This window comes from Schistosoma haematobium, chromosome 1 (genome assembly GCF_000699445.3).
Source record: "Schistosoma haematobium chromosome 1, whole genome shotgun sequence".
NCBI classification, from domain to species: Eukaryota; Metazoa; Platyhelminthes; class Trematoda; order Strigeidida; family Schistosomatidae; genus Schistosoma; species Schistosoma haematobium.
The window spans coordinates 82,076,113-82,097,912 of NC_067196.1; the positions used below are offsets into that span (position 1 = coordinate 82,076,113).

Genomic DNA, 21,800 nt, shown 5'->3' on the forward strand with positions numbered 1-21,800 from the left:
TCATTCAATAGAGCAAATGTTAAAAGAATTGAACTCTGAGGAATGTTTTTCAATGCACATCCTGACAGATCATCAAATTAACTTATAATGTGACTGACTGATTAATTGAATATTGTTATATGCAATATTTTCATTGCCATACACTCGTATTAAGATTGATTATCATAATTCATATGATTTTATAACTTTGTAACTGTTAATCTTATTAACTGAGATACCATAAAGATACTATAAATTAAACTAACTTATGTTTCAGTAATTTATAGTATTTTTGATGGTGATTTCAACTTGACAATTATTTTTTCAGATACATTTTTAAAGCAGCATGAATGTATTGTATTTGCGTTGTAAATTGAATAAATTATTCAATGTTTACACATCTCCCACCTTTCCGGTGTAAGTAACAAAAATCATATACCTTTAAACAATCAATAGAAATCTGAAGACAAATTTTTAATTTATCAATACAGTTACTTTTTTTTTAATTAGTTGACTTATCAACAAACTATTTAACTGAAAAATTCCTATGATCATTAATGTTAGTTTTACATTTCAGTAGGATTAATGAAGTTAATTACATTAAAAGTGTAGATAAATTTACTATTTCTATAACAAATAAAGATCAATCTTAAATGTTATGCATTGAAAACCTGGAAACATTGGACGGTCGTTTCATCATGATGTGAGACGCCTCAGGAGTGTGCATTGACGATCTCACTCGCTGAATTCGAACCCAGGACCTTCGATCTCGTGCGTGAATGCTTAAACTCTAGACCACTAAGCCGGTGTCCAACGGTGTTAATGTCTAAATTCAAACAACCGACGATACTGTGAGACAATTTTCCATTGTCTTCAGTGAGTAAATGCCTCACACCACATACGGTTCAGCTCCACTGGTCATGAGTTTTCACCAGAACTCCAAGAAATACCACTCGAAGCTAGTCACTAGTGACCACATAATAATTAATAAACTTCACTGTTTCTAAGCATTTCAAGTGATTTGGATTAGTTCGAAAGTAAATGAATTTTACAACTAAGTTAATATATTTACTAGCATAAATTTGTTTTTTTTTTTGGAGTTCTTGATCACCAATCTAATATATATGAATATATAACTGACAATTCAGAAGAATGATCCTTGCATTTTGAAAAAAATAATGTTAAATTGTCGGGTTCAAAACCTATTCAATTAATGATATTAATTTTAAATTGCATAATATTTTGATTCATTTAAACAAACGTCATAAACAATTATATTATATTTGCAGCAAACTTTATATATATAAGTATCTTAAGACGTAAACACCGTTCGATGCCGGTTTAGTGGTCTAGAGGTTAAGCGTTTGAGCACGAGATTGAAAGCCCTGGGTTTGAGTTCTGCGTGCGGGATCGTAGATGCGCACTACTGAAGAGTCCCAACTAGAACGAAACGACCGTCCAGTTTTTTCTAGGTTTTCAATGTTGGTCTGACATTGATCGGTTCAGGATCTTAATTAAAAGTACAAGTGAATTAATGAAGTCAAATTACTACTAACCTGCGTACAAGCATCACATAAATTCACTTGATGCTGTTGTATATAAGCATTAGAATCATTAATTACTTTTACTTGCTTGGTATCAATCTCATCTGAATAATTTTGAATGTCGTAATTTTCAGATTTATTTGTCTCGGAATCAATGAAATTACTGTGCTTATTGATTGTTGGAACTGTATAAGGTTGCCAATCATTTTGTTGGTCAACATATTTATATTGATTCTGCGTTATTGAATTGTTTATATTTCCGCTTAATATATCATCATCAGAATCACTAGGTTTACTCCATGATACAATATCCCGTGATTTAGATTGTACAGATGTTTGAATATTTGGTTTGATAGAATCATTTGGACATAAATGTTCCATTTTTAAATCAGATATCCAATGAGGTACGAAGTTATTTTGTCCTGTTTCTTTTATACTCAACGGTGTAGTACAAGAATCTGTATCACTAGTATCCACTAATTTATATGACATCACCTGTGATCTGTACAAAAAACGGATGAGGTAAAATTACTTAGTAAACCGATAGGTATATTTGATATGTACCGACCACAGAATGAAAAAAATACTAATGACAATGTTACACAAACATTTTAAAGAATATTACTGTCAAACTATTCGTTCTAATCTTGACGAATATTCGTATATTTTAAAGAATAGTTCATCAAAATCAATGATCTGAAAAGTGGATTACTTTGTGAATCTAAGTTGGACGAAATCAGAAAGTTCCAATTTGTTACAACGAATGTGCAATGAGAAAAAGTAATGTTCAATTAGTGAATTCCAATAGATGAATGAAACATTGTTGTACTTAGATGAATTTTATTTAATAAGTATAGGTTTATTAACTCAGTTGCTTAAGAGTTTTATGACAACCTTAAGTAACAATGAAGGCATGTATGGGATGCGGTTTTCCCCCTTCAAATACAAAATGCTACATCAATATTGGCTTGCGTCATCGTCTGAATTAATGATAAGGAGTGAAGGAGAACGTATAGAAAACTTCTCCCATCTTGGGAGTCTCATCAGTCCTGATGGACTGGTGTCTGACAAAATCTCATCACAGGTTCACAAAGCTCATTAGGCTTCTGATAAATTGCATCCTTTGTGAAGTACGGGAGATATGTCTACCAACTAACTAAAGGATGAGTTTGTTGTGCAGCAGTGTTAATTAGGTGTAGACTACCTGGTTGGGGTCCGCGTGTTTATCGTCATCAATGGTTAGACTTTGAATTACATGGCTCAAAGTCGTTTGGAATGGCACAAACGTCGTGATGTTAATCTGACTGTAAAAGGATAGATGCATAATGCGTCGGTGAGAGTAGTTTTGCTCTATGCTTGTGAGACCTGACCTCTCCGAGTTGGAGATGTTAGACGACTCTCTGTGTTTGATTACCGTCGTCTCCAAAGGACTTCTAACATCCAGTAGCAACACCATTTTAGTAATACAGAGGTTCTTCATCGTGTGTTCGGACACAACGATGATGATTCAATTGTTGTCACTATCGTGAAACATCGATTTCGGTGGCTTGGACATTTCTTACGTATGTCTACTTAGAGAATTCCACATCGTGCATTATTTGCCGACGCTGTGACCGGTTGGAAAAGGCGAAAAGGTCGTCAGTGAATAACATGGTGTCGTGATATGAAAGAAAGTTGCACAGAACTGGCTTGTGTTGGTCCCTCACAACCCCCTAGTTGGGGTCCTAGAGATGGCGGAATTCAGTGGCTAGAGATGTTATCAGACAAGGCTCAGGATATATATATATCCTATTGTATAACTATTCAGCAATTAGATTGTGTATATTCATACCAATCTTATTATAAGCTTCATTTTAACTTATAGATTATTATTATACGGTTTACAGTTCGTAAATTATGTTCAGTTTATTCATTACAGTCTCCCACATTCACAGACACTTTCTGGCTTGATCTTGTACAAATGTTATTTCCTTTTTTATAGTGTGATGCGGTCTTTTGGCCGGTATATAAGCCAAGTATGTTTGAAATAAATGATTCGCATAATGGAAGCTGGTATTGATGTTCTGGCGAGCTAATGACCAACAAGGACGCTAGGCTGCTCACACTGGTCGAACGTCATTGGTTTAGCACAATACTAAGATTGAATAAGTCGTATTTAGATTGGCGAATAAATCACGTGATAAAAATTCGGGCATAAATACAACAAATTTCTTCCGATTTTATTCTTCCTAACTGAACTGTTTTCTCCATTATTATTATTATTATTATTATTATTATTATTATTATTATTATTATACACTAATTTCTATTCGTCGTTGTTCTTTTAATATACGCACTTTACATTCTCTATCTCTTCACAACCTCATACGAATTTGGTGCCCCCTTGTACCAATGTTTATGTGTTCAAATAAATCAAATTCAACATTTTAATAAATAATATAATCAACCTTAATAGTAAGTGAAACTAACTTTTTCATTTCAAGTTCACTTTTAAGACGATTTAATTCGATACGGAATTCCTCTCGTTCTAGTTCTCTTTCTTCTATTTGCTCATTGAGGAATTTCTCCTACGCGAAATTTGGAAGAAATAACCAAGAACTCATAAAAACTAGTTGTGTATTGGTAAAATAAAAATGAAAAATTTAAATAGCCCCTCCGCCACACAACAAACTGGCAAACGACAGTAAAAGTATAACTTATCTAAAACATCATCTTATCATTTTAGATTGTTCTATAAAGAAGGGTTTTACTGAGTTTAAAGAAATCAAATTTTCGACCGTTATGATGAAAAGATAGAATGCTGATCAGTAGATTAAAGAAGTGATATGATATGAGATCGAGTGAAGGTTATTTACGAGACTGAATAACTAATGTAAGCCCATTAATGATATAAAATCAAAGACAAAGCCATTGGCTAGAAGAATAGGATTTTCTTTGTCGGTCAGACAGTCATGTGAGATCCAGAACCTGGGACACATGTGCATCGGTTTATGTTGTCACATCTCATTAGGACAGAGAGATTTACTTATCTAGAAAAATCCCAGAGTAGTAGAAGTAGTAACAATATCAGTGATAGAAAGAAAGATTAGGTGTAGAAGAAAAAGTATAAGATTTCGTAACTCGGATTGTAAAGGAAGATAAGAATTAAATCCATATGTTTCATTCAAACAGGTTACGGTAATCACGCGGACCTCAATCAGGCAATCTACACCTATTAACACGACCCAGTCCAATTGTAAATGAATTCATAGACTCATGCCATGTTTTGTTATAGCCGACGATACTTCTACATCACATAGCATCTCACATCAAGGCAGGCGGTGGTTAGACGTATGTAACACATCCCAACCCCCTATGTTGATGAAGATCCATTACACTATCAATCGACCTGCCATCCTTGCCTAGTACGCTATCCCTAACCTAATCATCACTTATTAGGTGACACCGAATTACTCAAGAGATGGTTCGATGACACATGATCGAATACTAGTTGTTGGGATATTCAGGAAAATATCCCAAAAATTATTCTATTAAGTCTAATGCTATTCTTGGACTTGAGATGGTATCATTTTCCTACTGGTCAATACTTATTTCACGTGTCAAATGTTATTTTCTATTTTATGGTCTGCTTGATTGATATATAAAGAGTATGCTTGAAATATAATGATTCATATTTCAGAGGCTGAGACTGGCGTTCTGGACTCAACTGGCTAGGCCAGACAGGGGAGCGGGACCAATCAGAACTCTAGGCCGCTCTTACCGGTTTATGTGTCTTTGATCCGATCGATAGGTCACTGCTCTCTAATCAGCAGTCACAAGTTATAACACTAGTAACTTGCGAATACTATTCATTCTTAATGGTTTTGCTTCACATATAAAATAATATGATATGACACGTCTATATACAGAATCTTAACACAAAATTAACATGATTAACTGTCATATGACATTGAAGAAAATCAATCTGTAGGTCATTCACTTTACAAACGATTAAGACCGAACTGTCAGGCATAATTCTTGAGTATAGAATCACACTAATAATACAATTATTCTAAAGTTAATGAAGATTGAGAACCAAGTTGGGTAAATTACAATCCCCCACGCTAAAAATCTAAACCTAAACTTAATAAACTTTACTAGACAAAATTTCAGAAATTACTGTTTAAAACTCTAATGGTTCTCCTATTAATGATAAGACACAAAACACATTTACCATTTCCTGAATTCGAAACAATTATTAGTGATCTGTTCAATACAATACCAATAACAGTTAATGTGGATAATATGTAAAAGATTAACTGAGACAGACATGGGGTTCAGATATGAAACGAACCAGAATACGATTTATTTATTAATAATTCTAGATATTATCTTCATTAAAAAGAAAGTCATGTCTAATGACTGACATACTTTAGCTTGAAGTTTTTGTTGAACTGAGAATATTTCATTTTTTAATTCACGATTAATTAATTCCATTTCATCAAGTTGTTGCATCAGATCATGTCGATTTGTCTCCAACTCTACCAATGATGCAGTATGATTCCGTTCAAATTCTGAAAGTCGACGATCCATTTCAGCTTGCAATTGAATACGTTCTGTTTCAACAATTTGAGATGTTTCCAAAAGTGCTAAAGATTTACAAAGCATTTACAATGCAGAATAAATTAAAGACATATACATAATTTCTTATACAGGGGATCAAAAATAAGATATATATTATTCTATCGAGAGAAGGGTAATCCAATTATATGAACTACAACGAAAAAAGTAATACTTTAATTAAAATACAATCCCTTTAAATAATGTTGTATAACATCTGAAACAAGAATGATGGACAGAAACAGCTTTAATGAACAACGTATAAGAATTTCAAGGAACGAGTTCATGTATCACAGCACTAATTAACTATGAATTTTGACAAACATATAGTGTAACAATTCACAATAAGACTGAATGCATTAATTTGAATGTAGGAAAAATTCGAAGAATAAGATTATAAAGACAATTATTTGATGCCCTCTATAATTCAATAATCGATAGAGGATTTATACAGAATTATTTGTTACTAAAGTCATAATGAACTAATGTGAATTACTGAAAAGGATTTTCACATAACGTTAGCATCCGGATTCTCAAATCATTCTCAAACAAATACGAATCATAAAAAAAGGTGAAAAAACGTTCTATAAATATTGCACAAAAACAACTCAAACCACTGTTAAAAGCTTTATTATGTACAAAATTATAAGTTTGAAAGCAAATAAATGTTATGAAACACATCATCACGACAAGACTTACCAATCTTTGTATCTACAGGTAATTTTTCAGTTAACAACTGATGAGCAGTAAGTAACTGTTCACGAAGATTACGAACTAGTTCACAGTTTTCAATATCAACATCAACTTGATTTAATTTTGATATATCTGTTGATTCAATTAGTTTTTCACATCCAATTTTACATAACGTGAGAAGACGATCTATTTCAGGCAACAACTGCCCAAATATAGCTGTTTGAGAAGAGTAAACAATATACGTATTATGTACGCTCACACAACTGAGGTACGCTGTTTAGTCTTCGTAAATAATGGTTGAAAAACTGAAGGTTTTAAAATTTTAAAAGAAATTCTGAGTCACAAGAAACGTCCCAAAATTATCACTTCGATTTGTCGAGAAACCCTATCCTGCATGTTATAGTAAAAGTGGTGTAATGGTGAATCTATAATGCAGTCAATAAGCTTAATTTAGACAAAAAGCAGCATTTCCCCGAACATTAAAGAGGTGCGACTAATAATTTATGATGGGAACTTGCACAGATAGCATACTATTTCAGAAGTAATATATCAACTGAAAACCTTAAGAGTGTATTCACAAATAACTTATGATCATATTTTTCAATAACAACTGCTAAAAAACAATGACTACAGAATACCTGCGATATTGACCTGTACACATAAATCCCTATAAAAGTAGTAGCTTAGAAGAAAACCACTCAGATTCCAACCTGTAATTTTTAGATTCGAACTTTCCCCCTGATACGGCCGAGGATGGGGAGTGTGCTCTCAAACTCCAAATACTCTCACGTGGCCATGCGTAAGCAGACACTGCCATGGAAGTCCTACACACAGCCATCTCGTGGCGGGGGTGTTGTTTACAAAATTGAGAGGACAAAAAGCGAATATCCGGCACTTTAACCGGATTGCTGGACACACAGGATCCACCTAGGGGAGTTGGAAAGCCCTGATTTCAAACTAATGGTGCACATGGGCTGCAGTACCCTAAGGGAACAAATGGCGTATGAACCAATTGTGGGTCACCAGCTACCATGGAACTGCATCTCCTTACGATGCTCCACCGCTTTATGGATCAGACCTTTAGGTCGAAGGCTCCGTGTGTGGCCCCCTAAGAAAACCACCTGTTTTGGTCTGGGCACCTGGGCAGTATCGTAGCCCACACACAAAATAAGTGACTTATGTGACGCATAGAAATTCAGTGTTCCTTTGTACCAATATTTCTGTGTTCAAATAAATAAATAAGATTCGAACCCAACTCCACATCAGGTATATGCAGTCTTAACATATTACAATTAAGGTCATTCTAAACTTAATATAACATCTGACAAAACATAACAATTTCAAACAAATTCTGACAATAATAAATTCAAAAAATAACTTCAGTACCGGGAAAACAAAAATAAAACGACAAATAAAAACCAATTTTAAAATCCCATCCAAAATAAATACTCAAACAGAATAGAAAAACAACATTAAGAAAGCAATATTGGTATACACACATTTTAGTGAAAGTTAATAAAACTATGTTCAAAGCGCATAAGAGAAAATTGATGTTTGAGCTCTTATTTATTTATATTATTAATAATAGACTCGTAGAGATTGTCACATTGCATAGATTTAACCCATTACTGCGTTTCAATCATTAAACATTTTACAATAATCAGCAATAGTATCGAAGCTTTAAAATAATAATAATAATAACAACTCAAAGTATCCACAAATAGAATTAGCATTAGATATGATTTTACACAAACCAGCATTTATTAAAACAATCCTTTTTTCATTAAATGATAAAAACAACATTGATATGAATTAAAACATTGGCTTTGATATTATGTTTTTTTTCTATGAATCAAAGTAGAAATACTTTTTGAAAGCTGTTAAAATGACATAACAGTGTTTAATATGAATAAATTAATATATTTGTAATATCCCAATGAGTAGAAAAATTAGATTTTCTGACGTTTCGTCACTTAGTACAAGCCACTTCTTCAGAGAATAAATAACCAAACTAAAATTAGTCCAAGTTTAAATAGTATAACGGAAATGACATGACATTGATTTATTCAGACCTGTTTTTTGATTGATCACATAATATTCATGTTGTTCCGTTGAAACATTTAAAAGTCAGAAAATCTCATTTGGGATACTACAAATATATTATTTATTTATAACAATCTACCAATGCTTAATTTACTCAAAATTACTAAATCAAACCTTAGTATTTAATATATTTTTTTATTACATGAGATATAAATAATATTATTCCAATCAGTAACTGATTATCTTGAATACCTTGAATGGAAAGATTATCTAACAATTTGTAAACCAATGTTATCGTTGAATAAATAATTTAATATCATAGCACAAAGAAAACTACAAAAAGACATTTGACACTGTCTGGTGTTCAAGAAAATGAACAATTGTTAAAAATAGTTTTTTTAAACACTCTGACACCTTACTTTTCATCTATTAGAGTACATTATTTCAACCTTACAATAGCGCTAATTTCAGATTTTTATGAACGAAAATTTGGCATAATCGTTGGATTCATGAGTGGATCTGATTTAGACCACCATTGAAAATCAGGAAACACTGAACGGATGTTCCGTCCTAGTATAGGACTCTTCAATAGTGCGCATCCATGATCCCGCATGCGGGACTCAAACCCAGGACCTTCGGTCTAGAGAGCGAAGGCATAATTTCTAGATCAGTGAGCCGGCTTCTAATGGTGTTAATATCTAACTTCAATCGGCCCATAATCTTGCGCAACCATTCACCCACTGTCTGAGGTAGATACCTGTCTCTACCCGACACAGATTGGACTCAACTGGTCACAACTTCTTACTAGAACTCCAGGAAATACATGTTGATGCTAGTCACTAGTGAGCACATGATTATTATAAAAACGGAGCTTTGTGGAGATTGCAATAATATTAAATGACTCCTGCATGCAGGATGCGCGCTATTGAAGAGTCCCATACTAGGACGAAACAGCCCTCCAGTGTTTCTAGGTTTTTAATGGTGGTCTAGTTTAAATCGACTCATAAATTCAACTGATAAGAATTTATTCGACCAAAATAAAAACTAAAGTTTTGCACTACAACACCAATGTAAACCAACAAAAGTACAATTAAAATACTCATTATTCCCTATCCCCTATTTAAACACAAAATATCACAACAAGTACTGAACAATTACATTTGGTTATCCATCAATCTGATATCATTCTTTTATATTAAAAATAATAATAAATCGTCTAAAGAAAATTTCTACTTATTAAAATATTAAAATCAACCTACACGTTAAAAACTTGCAATCTGTTCGGAAATGATCTAAATATTTTGTATCGCATATAACATTGGTAACCAGTAAATGATCACATTCATTCAAGTAATCATTAAGTTGAACTAAAGAGAAAGTAGAGGAGAATATGATGAATGAATTCTAAGAAATAAGTCACTTCATGATAAAAGTTTATCCTACTCTTACAAACAAAGAATGACTAAGAAACACAGTAAAACGTAAATGTATGAAAGTATTTAGGAATAGAGAAAAACGTTTTCATTTAATTATCTATAAGCAAAAGCAAGCATAATATTCTATATCGAAACAGAATCAAGGCAGAAACGGGGAGGAGAATAAATAAATTAGAATAAAACATATGAGAGCACAAAGGGAAGTATCCAAGTGTAACAGAATGATGAGGGTTCAATGTAAATGAAGCAGGTTAGATCATTTAAAACTCAATTGCTCTGTGTTTGAACATGTAATATATGAGTTTATCACTATTAACAACTTATGAGTTATATACTAACTGAAAATCAGTGGATGAAAATCTTAATGCCACCGAACGAAATGATTACAAACGCTAAAAATAGCAACATTATTGTTACTATGATCTTTTAACGAATTAAGTAAATTTAGAATACGTTACTGTGTAGAACAGAAAAGGAAACAGTTTACATAATAGATGTAGAAACATTTCTCAACGAAGCTACTGCACAATGTATATTTAACTGGAGAAATCAACTAAGAATTCACCTTACATCGTTACCAAATCAAGCTACTGGATAATTCACTACAGAACCACCTGGATACTTCCAGGCGAAAGCTTTTCTCATAAAGTTTTCCGAACATATTTATAAAATAAATATAACGTAAGTGATCATTAGTGATGCATACTACTTGTCGATAGTGAAAGTAGGAGATATTTTCCAATGCTATTTTTACGAATTAAACTTGGAAAGAAATGTCGATCAGATGTAAATGTGAATAATAATAATACACTCATCAGTAAATGAACATAGAATGGCTGATATTGTCCAAAAGGACAATGAATGTTTCACGACTAAACCATCTAATTCAAAGAACGACACTTCATCTAGAAAGAATAATAACATTGAATATAAGGTAGTAGTTTAATATAACAAATTAAGTGTTATTCCATTTTATTCGCGTGTGTAAACACATACTGAATATAAACTGAATTCCATTACTACTTCAATTGTCAATTATACGTCATAATGTGAACAATTCATAACATGGAATTATTTTAATAGATTAAAGAAAGTGAACAATAGAAAAGACAATTTTTAGATTTTATTGATAATAATTGTGAGAAAATTTTGGATTTTATATTAAGAAATTTTATGTTTTCATAATAGCTAACATGAAAGTGAATATTAGGTTCAAACGATTACCGTAACAAATGATTGAGGACATTGATTTAGAATCGATTGAAACGGTCAGATGATTTCAATCTTTGAATTCTTGAAGATCTAGACTTCCTAGAATTATCTTTTACCTTTTATTCCGTGAAATTCATTCATTCTTCCCTAATCATATTCTCTATATCTGGTCATTTTTTATCATCACCAGTATTATTATTATTTCTACTACTTTGGTATACATTTTGATCATTTCATCTTGATATACTGATATACTGACATGAATTAAATAGCGCTAACATACTTATATACGAAATTTTACGACGTCGCTCACAACTAACTGACGACTTTATGCTGAATGTTACAAGCACAATATATCATTATAGTCTCATGTCGATATAAATAAAGATTACTTTAATTAATAATACAATAAAAACATAAAACTGCATGACATAAATCAACAAATTATCAATCTATACCTTTTAATTCATTCTTTTTCTCTTGTTCACTATTTTTCATATCACAATTCAATGATAAATCATTATTCATCCATGAATATTGATCATTGATACGTGCAGTTAACTCATGTTTCAATGTTGTACTGACATCAATTATGGACAAAATCATTTTATGATAAAATTCTAGACAAACTGTATAACTAGAAAACATGAAAAATGAAGGAGAGAAAAAAAACAGGTAACAATCACAAATAAAGAGAAAAAACGAGGGATTATTGATTTGTTTTTTTTTATCAAAAAAATAAAAATAAAACTATTTTGAAATGAAAAATTAAATAAATAAATTCATTGAATGTGAAAGATATTTTCTGTTCAATAACAAAATTCATAGAAGGAACGAAAAACAAAATTGAATTGTGTTAGTGACTAATGAGTTAAAGATAAAATGAAAAAAAACAATTATAATCGTTTATAGTATGTTACTAAGTTTTATTTAAAATATAAACTAAAGAATTCACATTAGTCAATAAGATATTACTAAGTATGCATCAATTAAATGATAAATGTAAAATATATGATGAAAAAAGAAATGAAAATTCTCTATTAGTATCCTGTATATTATAAGATATTATTTGTGTTGAGTAGGATCTATGAAGAGAATCTTTTTTAAGGATATATGTGTAGAGTATGAGAGACGGTGATTGATGAAATATTTGGTAGTTCGCTTTCTTCCTTCTTTCTTTTTTCTTAATTTTGCATAGAAAACAAGTGAAGTATGTGAGAAAAAAATTGTATGATACAAAGAGACTAAAAATTTTTGTAAATGACAGTAATTGATGGCCCCGACCGTTGTTGCTACATTGACGTGGTAGTCGGGCTTGCCTATCGTGATGAAGCAACCGAGTTATACTGGCTAGAACAACCGTTCCTCAAGGTCCTACCATGTCAGACAGGTCGATTGAAGAGCGGTAAGACTAAAGGCAACAAACCCAAGGTCCGAAGGAAATGTCGTACTGCTGACTGTACAGAGGTGTGACAGCAGTAAGGTGTTTCCTTCAGACAACCAGCATGACGGCGATGCTGACTTCCCACAAGGAGGGGTGGGGTTAGAAAAGGTCGACCCTAAAAATGTCACACCTCGCCTTATCTCACGGATATCCGTCTCCTGCGGTAAGGTCTCAACAAGTACGGAGCTAACACAAAAATTACCCATAAAAATGTCATGTGTGACCGACCTCAAGCAGTTGTCCCTTGGGCACTGCGGTCACGCTCTCAGGTCACTAAGACCACCTCTAATCCAATCTCCTTTTCAGGTACCTCCAGAAGAACCCTTCCACGGTGTGGGCAACCGGGAAATGATAACCGCCCTCATACCTCTAACAGCACTCAAGACCACTAATTGATGGTTTGATCAATTCAGATAAGAGCACGAGATGAAAGTCATCAGCACTATGAACATTTAGTGGAAATGCCAAAGACGGAACAAGTACGTTGTCTAAATCAGTGTGGAGATTACATTACTTACCAACTTATTAGGGTTGATGAGACATCCAATAAAGAAAATGGTCAATTCTTAATAATAAAAAGTAAAAACCAGAGTTTCGATGAAACTGTTACTAATGATATTCTATTTTGAGGAAATTTTTTATTCGACCGACTAACTTCTAACTAGCTTAACATTAAATTAATTCAATATTAGCCCACAAACAATTGTAACGCTTAATCATTCGATTAAAAAAGGCTGACATAAACTGTTCTACCGGAAAATATTGCTATTATTCAACCTGAGACCAACAGAATAGGAGTCTAAACATTTCAAGCATAAACAATTGCACTATATATTATTAACTTAGCATAATAATGCACAATATAAACGAAGTGACAAACAGAAATGTTATACAAACATAATTTTGGAGACTTTCATTAGAGATATACTACAATGAATTTGAGTAAGTCCATGAAATCTCTCTAAAAATAAGATGGAAAGCCTATTTGTAGTATACCACTCAATGAAATGTTAACACTGAATTAAACAAATTATGATTCAAATGAAAAATATATCAGATAGTTTTTATTTAAGAAAGAAGCTAACAGAAGAAGGTTATAGTTAAATACTTAAGCAAACAGTTTTTACCGTTGAGAAAATATTTTCACAGCTGACTTAACTTTTATCAATAATACAAAAGGTCACGAAAATAACACGATAAATTTTTCTATATCAAACAATAATTACAATGCTTACATAGATAATAGGAATTTAACTGCTATGCAAACTATGTACACAATAGTTTAGAGATTGTCAAATCTAAAACTAACTGGAATGAAAATAAAGAGTACTATGTGCTGAAGATTATCATGGATAGTAACTTTAATATTCGTTACAAAGCTTATCTCAATTTCTAGTAAATGTCTCCAGTTAAGAAAACTACATCGTATATTTTGAAATATACCTTTCAATTTTTATAACAACAGTAGTTGACAAGAAAACATTACCTCGATGAACTGCATACTTTAGTGTAGATATATACATTTAAAATTTTAAAACATCAAACTAGCTATTTAGGTAACAATTCAACTTATCTTCCTACATAAAAATGATTCTCATTTAATTATTTGTTTTATGCAAAACAGTCAAAAAGTATCAAATTGTTTCAAAGACCTTGAACATACTTATGAACAGAACATATTGCAAAGGAATAAAGAGCATAGAACCTAACCTGATACACATGTGCTTAAATGTAAAACAGGAAGCGTAATTATCACCAGCGGCAGTAAATTATCATCGAACTATGTTACTAATTAATTGAAGTGGAGATTTTACCACTCGACTTCGGCTCTGGTTCCAATGAGTAAGCGTTTGTCGCGAGACCTGGATATCTGACGTTCGATCCTGTGTTAGAACGGAACGGCTATCTGGCATTCTCCGGTTCCTTATGGTACCTCAACCAAGATTAATTTACGGTGAGTATAAACTACAATTTAAACCAATCTCTATAAAGCTCCTTTCAACCAGATTAGTTTTTTTGATAGATTTGGCAAATAAGATGAGAAAATGAAGTTTATCGAAATATATTTCTGATTGGACTATCTAAAGTTGTCGTGCTACAACATCAGTAAAGTGAGAACAAATCAACAAATAGAAAATAATCAAATAAAAGACTCAAGGTATATTAAAACCAATAGTATTGAAAACTAACTATAAAGAATACATTTCGATTTAAGAGGAATAACAGATATAAATATTATTCTCACTTACTTTTTAATTTGATCATCACCATTCACTGTTAGATTGGGATCAGTTTGTAAATAGACAGAATGTGATAATACATTTTTAACCTGAGAAAAAATTAGTATCAATAAATATAAACTTATCAATCATGATCAAAAACAAATATGACAGTATATTAAAGATAAAAACGCATGACACTAATATCTCTGTACATAGCTGACAAGCAAGAAAAAACGTATGACTAAAGTGGGGGGAATATTTAGTAAAGTCGGCAGAATTGAAAACTACTACAACAAATTCCGTTTGAACATTAGTATAAAATGAAGTACTTATAAATTGTATAACATTACGAACATAAACTAGATACTATTCATAGAAAAAGGATGGACCTTGGCTAGTGGTGGAGTCCAGGACGCGCGTTTTGTCCTATTCGGGACTTGCGAGATGGATGTACCTGGACCGTAGTGTTGATGTTCACACTGTAACTCAAACCCAGTACTATTTGCTGCAAAGTGCAAGACGTTAACCCATAGTCTAGAGGGCCAATAAACTGCTCAACACTGGCATGTAGGATACACCTAGCCGATGAGCTTCAAATAGGACGAGTCGTGTATCTTGGATCCTACTTCTAACGACAAATAATCCATTCCGAAATACTTGTGACAAAATAGTAATATCAAAGTTATCCGCACAAGAAACGCATGTACAAAGACTGATCGAAATGCAGTCTTGAATATCGACAAAAAGATCATTCTAACCCTTATCATAAATCATATATAAGTACTGCTTGGATAAACATTCAGGAACCAATCGTAAGATTCAGTAACTTCCATTACCTGCACAAATATAAGTTTTGGAAAATATTAACAACTTACAAAGTTCAGCCTATTGACAATTTCATTACATCACAAATAATATAGGACCAAACTAGCGCAAGTGAATAAACACTTTTAAACTTATGCAATGTTAATATGTTCAAAATAAAATAAACGTGAGAGTACTTGATTTAGTAAGGTGATCAACTGAAAAACTGGATAATTATATCAATGTTGTGTGACGTATATAAATAGTGAAAGTAATAAGTAGTATTGACTAATACAATGATAAATAATGATAAATAATATTAATTTTCCTATTTAAAAACCATCAAATCTAATTCAACCTACATCATGAATGGGGTAGAATGAAAAAAAATCCTTTTCAGAAGTAAAACTACCCTATAATAATCGATTAGTTTATGGTCATACTATTAGTATCGGTACTATTAACCAAAATCATGTCATCTAACACTGTGATGGCGACCAGTTTTATCGATTCATTTTTTTCAGTGTCCATTAATAAGACAAATTACTGAAATGTGCGCTTTATTTAACTATATTTATTTACATAAAGACTAATTATTTGGTAAATTTAATTCACAACATACTATAACTTAAATTTACTCATGGATGATTATGCACTGGTCAGGTCAATTTATAAAGTGGGACAATTTAAGGGTGTGGCAACTTTAAGATGACGCATATATGTACGTATAAGCTAAAAGTTGCGTCCTTTTGAAAAAGGAGCTCAGATAAAATACAAAACAACCGAAAACCCAGCAACATTAAATTTGACGAAGAAAAATTGATTATTTATTTTTAGTGATTCATCAGAAGGAACTTTATGTGAAAAGTAATGCATAGAATTGTTATCGTTCAAATAGCACGAAACCTAAGTTCAGAGATTCCTGTCAACTACTTCCAACCACCACATTACATCTCAGCACAGTGCACGCGATGTCAAGTCACATAGACTAGCGATCAGATTGCAACTTAGTCGATAGTATCCGATCTGCACTAAGAAAAACCTGAAACACATCACAAACCAGTGATCAATAAATTGTAAAATGATTTGAAATCAAGTACACGAAATTGTACCTGGTAAGTGAGTTATTAAATAATTTTAAAAAATTCAGGCTATTTATTTAACCCATAAACTATAAACTAATTATTGTACAAAGAAGAAAGTGAGATTTCCGGCAGATAATCATCATGGAGAGATACTGACTTATAAATAAATATGGACTGATACATATGTATATACATTGTGTAAACTACCTTACTACATTATCTCTTACTTTCTTGCAAAACAACAAATGACCTTGAATGATATTTACATCATAATTTAAAGGAACAAGGAGAATAACCAACTGAAATAATGGGCAAGATGACTATAATCGTTAATCAATTAAACTAAAATACAAGTGAGCTTTTCTTGCAGGACGATCGAGAAAAAGATTGGAAAGTTGAAATAATGATTTATACGAATCATGGAAAGTGAATGAAAGACTATAATAAAAAACACTATCATATCTTTCTTAATAATGAAAAGATAAAAATTTTCTGAAACAAAAGTTTTTCAGTTGACCAAATAATCGTTTGATAGTAGTACTATCAAACAACATTACGATGGTTGGTTAAGTATAATTATGAGCCACACAAGACATGAGAGTGCTACAGAAACTACTTACTAAAATCAAAGGCATAGAGTTGAAAGTTGTTATCCACTACTTGGCTATAAAATAACTAATACATTTAAGTTTAACTAAACAGCATTTTGATGGTTTGAATATATGTGCATTTGAGTGGGATGAGAGAAACAAATGATCAAATAATACTATCACGTTATATATAAAATTCCTGTATATTGTCTGATGATGCAATCGTGACATTGTAGTGAGATTTAATACAACATGTAACCAGAAGCTAGATATTAATCAAAATTCTAATCCAAAGAATCTACTATAGCGTCCAGAAGTTTTTAATTCAATAAGATAATCAAAAAGGTAAGGAAAACTTTACTCTTCGTTAAAAATTGATCTTAATTCAATCCTCATCTCAGTCGCATTTGACACCCGAAGATTAGCGGTTTGACCTGATCAGAAAACTACATATGGATATTTTAAACATGTTCGATAAAATATAAATAAAAACAAAATCAACCAAATCTAAAAACTTCACCTTCTATTCAAAAGTTCTTTAATTTTTGTCAATATAAGAAATATTGGATAAGTAGAGCAAGGCATACCTCAGGATCTGTCTGTGTAAATATGTCATTATTTGGTATATGCAATAACTTGTAATTTTCAGTTGTATTATCAGCTTCTTGTAGGGTCTCATCGCATTGTGTACCTAAAAATACAAACAACCCAGCACGAATAAAATTGTAGTAATAGCTATAATAATAATAATAATAATAATAATAATAATAAATATGAAGGGATGATATTAAGGAAACAATTAAATAAACGAATATTGTGGTATCATTTTAAAAGCCTTATACAGCAAAGACTATGTATTATCTCATCAGAGACAAACAACTCTAGATGTCATTATTAAGTCAGAGTCAATCTTATGATAAAATCATACTATCAAGAGTTTTGTCAGTTAACGAATAATAAAATTTTTTTTATCTATTTGAATGATTAAAAAATAATACTTTGTACCGTATTGATTTTGTTAAACTTCTGATAGATCGTAATACATATACATATATGTTTCTAAACCTGTGTTACTTGCTTAAATGTTTAAAATTATCTTTATAAGTGCTAGAAAACTTAAAACACCAAGTATTTAAAATAGTATAAAGAATATTATAGAGTAGTTGAAACAAGTGGATTATAACATTGCTGCTAAAGATTGATACAAATGCATGAGTACAACAAGTAGATATTATACAAGAAATAGAAATATCCACACACAAAAAAAGTGTATATTTCGTACCAGCTTCTGTATTCAATATTGATTGTTCAATAATTTTTTCTGTACACTATAAAATAAATAAAACTATTAATACATTACCTATATTCATTTAATATAAATAAATGAGAATAGTTATTTGGGAAAATTACAAATGGTCAGATAGTATGTCTACCTGCGAATTGACGGTTTCAGCAAATAACTATTAAACATAACGTAGTGAGTACCAATCTTAGTTTGAACATAGGGCTTAGGTAAATAAGTTCGGTTGCATTAGAGCAAACAAACCTATTCTTCGTCCTCTGCATATCATAGCATTATCTCATATTTTATCTTCTGATCTCATTGGCTCTTCTCGAACTAATTTATGATCATTTAAGCCATAATTTCTTCGATATTTCAACAGAAGTGTTGTGTTTACTGAAGATGAAGCATTATAGTATTAGACTATCCCTTGATTACGTAACTAACATCTGACGCATCAAATGACTAAAAGCTATGAAATGTAAAATAAGTACTGCAAACAAAGATATAATTGACTTCAGATTTGTCTCTCATTTTTCTTTCTCATTTATTTGAGTGTCTAACCATACAAAACAATGAAATGTTTTTTTGTAATTCTTTATGTTTATGTTTAAAAAAGGTGAGACCTATTACCGAATTCAAAATATATTTTTGTGATCTAAATGTTTACCAAAATGTACAACAATGAATAATGAACCAGTTGAAAGTAAGAAATACATACTAAGTTGTTTATAAACCAGGTAAACATAACAAAAAACTCACGAAATCTTCTTGTGCTGCATGTATAGCTTCATAAGCCATAATTTTTGCTTGAAGCTCTATACAATGTTCACACTACAGTTTGTAGAAAAATAAAATCCCAGAAATAGATTTAAAAAAATCTTTGTTACTCATAAAAATTACAATAGTCAAACGAAAATAAAAAAAATTAACAAAGGGCAAACAAAAAAGCGATAAAAATGATTTAACTCAAGACCAGGTACATATTGATGTATTTGGTTTCCAGCCAAACCACTAATGTAAGGACTAGTGATATCAGCTGGCTGACTACACCTAAATAGGTATAATGGGGTTCGAACCTGTGATACATTGTTTGGAAGCCAAGTCAGTCAATAATACGTAACATAGAACCTGCGAAAAATGTTCTGAACGTCGAATGCCAAAACCACTAACTCAAAGCGTCGAATTCCTACATAAAAAGATAGATAAATAGCTAAATAACACCTTTTTCGATAGGAAACTGATCACAACATATTTGTTATTTGATAACATTTAGTAGCTTAACCATCAACTTGGTTAGGGAATGTTATAAGAAATCCTGCTTGCGTTGCTAGGATAACTCAACAGTGAAGAATAAAATTACATTCAGTTCACATTTTTGATATAACCTTTAAACAACCTTTCAAGGTTTGACGTTTCTTTATTTGATGGAGGGTTCAAGACTGGGAACGTAAATGTTAAATCGATATAGAAAATGATGGAATATATATATAGACAGTGATGTAGTCAGTAATTATAAGGTTGCTCATATACACGAAATCTGTCGAAGGACCCACTAACATAAAAACAAATGTGGTCATTTTACTTTAGTGATTGTTTTTTAACACGTACAATATTAACTACTGAAGCACTGATAGAGAATGGAGAAATAACTAACGATTTTGAACAAGATGAGGATTTGAATATGCAGAAAGACGTCTAACAGCTATAACAACCTAAATAAGGCGATCACTGTAAATCCTTCGTTATCAGACAGCACTTATTTATTTTCAGATTTGTTTTGCTCAAAAATTGAAATTCTTCAAGGGTCATTAAACATACACATATTTTTAGAAAAGGAAAAAAGGCATTTTCATTTTATTTAGTTATTCGTCCTGCGATTTTTATCCTACTATGATTAATATGAGTGTGATTTTGGATGAGTCGGGTCTGGAAACTAATAAACTACATCCTAATTAGGTTACTAGCGATTAAAACAGGAAATTCATGAAAGGATAATTCAAAGTTCAACAAAATTGTGAAAAAAAACTGGGAGAGTTTACGAAATCTTGAATGCTTATGTAAATGAAACGTTGTCACTGAGATATCCAACAAATCTCCGACCACAACAATACTTTAAAAGCTACCATCAGACATAATAAAACCGGTGATAGTTCACAAAACGATTAAGGTCTTATTATTGAAAAGAACAGAATGTAAGCAACGTCTGATTACAGTACAATAAAGAAAATGCAGTCTTAAAAAAGTATAGGCAGAAATTTTAACTTACAGGAGATAAAGATGTTTTAACAGGAGTAGGTTTTTCAGTACTAGTTTCAGAGTCACTGGAGTTATTTGCACTCATTTCATTTTCTAGTTGTAAATCACTCTTATTTAAAGACCAGTCATATAACCGAGTTGATCCTGGAGGTAATGTTGGTAGTAAACTACTTGGTTTTTGTGAAGAAGGTTCATTAGAAGTTGAAACCAACTGAAAAAAGGAAGTCCCAATGTGAACAATGCAAAAATCACTTTTATTTGATGAGTTTGTTATAAATAATATAGGAAACGGTAAAAAAAAGTCACTTTTTTTTATCAGAGCAGTGACAGGAAATTAAGATGGAAAGCAAAAGTCTAAACAAAAATATCGATGATCGTCTGAAACTGGATTAAATAAATAATGTCAAAACTTAAGACTAAGAAGTACAGAAGAAATGAATAATTCTGTACCACTGTATATCATATTGAGCGGTCAATTGAGGTACTCTGACAGTAATTATTTTTTACGTGGACCTCAAGTAGGAAGTCAGCACTCAACAACATTAATCACACCAACAGTCCACGAGTTCATGAACTAATAATCCAGCCACCAACTTCCTTACAACCTA

At 31.7% G+C, this 21,800-nt stretch overlaps 1 protein-coding gene across 3 annotated transcripts in view; it reads right to left on the reverse strand.

The window, feature by feature from the left end:
* Positions 1-21,800, reverse strand: part of MS3_00000944 (uncharacterized protein) — a 65,873-nt gene that overhangs the window by 31,131 nt on the left and 12,942 nt on the right. The window contains exons 7-17 of one of the 3 annotated variants that reach the window (XM_051208508.1): positions 21,203-21,403; positions 19,696-19,767; positions 18,934-18,979; positions 18,239-18,342; positions 15,200-15,279; positions 11,965-12,143; positions 10,118-10,225; positions 6,822-7,031; positions 5,934-6,151; positions 3,993-4,090; positions 1,536-2,025 (exon numbers count right to left, since the gene is read on the reverse strand). In XM_051208508.1, the coding sequence (XP_051075305.1) occupies positions 1,536-2,025; positions 3,993-4,090; positions 5,934-6,151; positions 6,822-7,031; positions 10,118-10,225; positions 11,965-12,143; positions 15,200-15,279; positions 18,239-18,342; positions 18,934-18,979; positions 19,696-19,767; positions 21,203-21,403 (1,806 nt within the window). Of the gene's footprint in view, positions 1-1,535; positions 2,026-3,992; positions 4,091-5,933; positions 6,152-6,821; positions 12,144-14,180; positions 15,046-15,199; positions 15,280-18,238; positions 18,343-18,933; positions 18,980-19,695; positions 19,768-21,202; positions 21,404-21,800 lie in introns of those variants that run through there. The other 2 variants (XM_051208507.1, XM_051208509.1) reach the window with 2 other exon arrangements.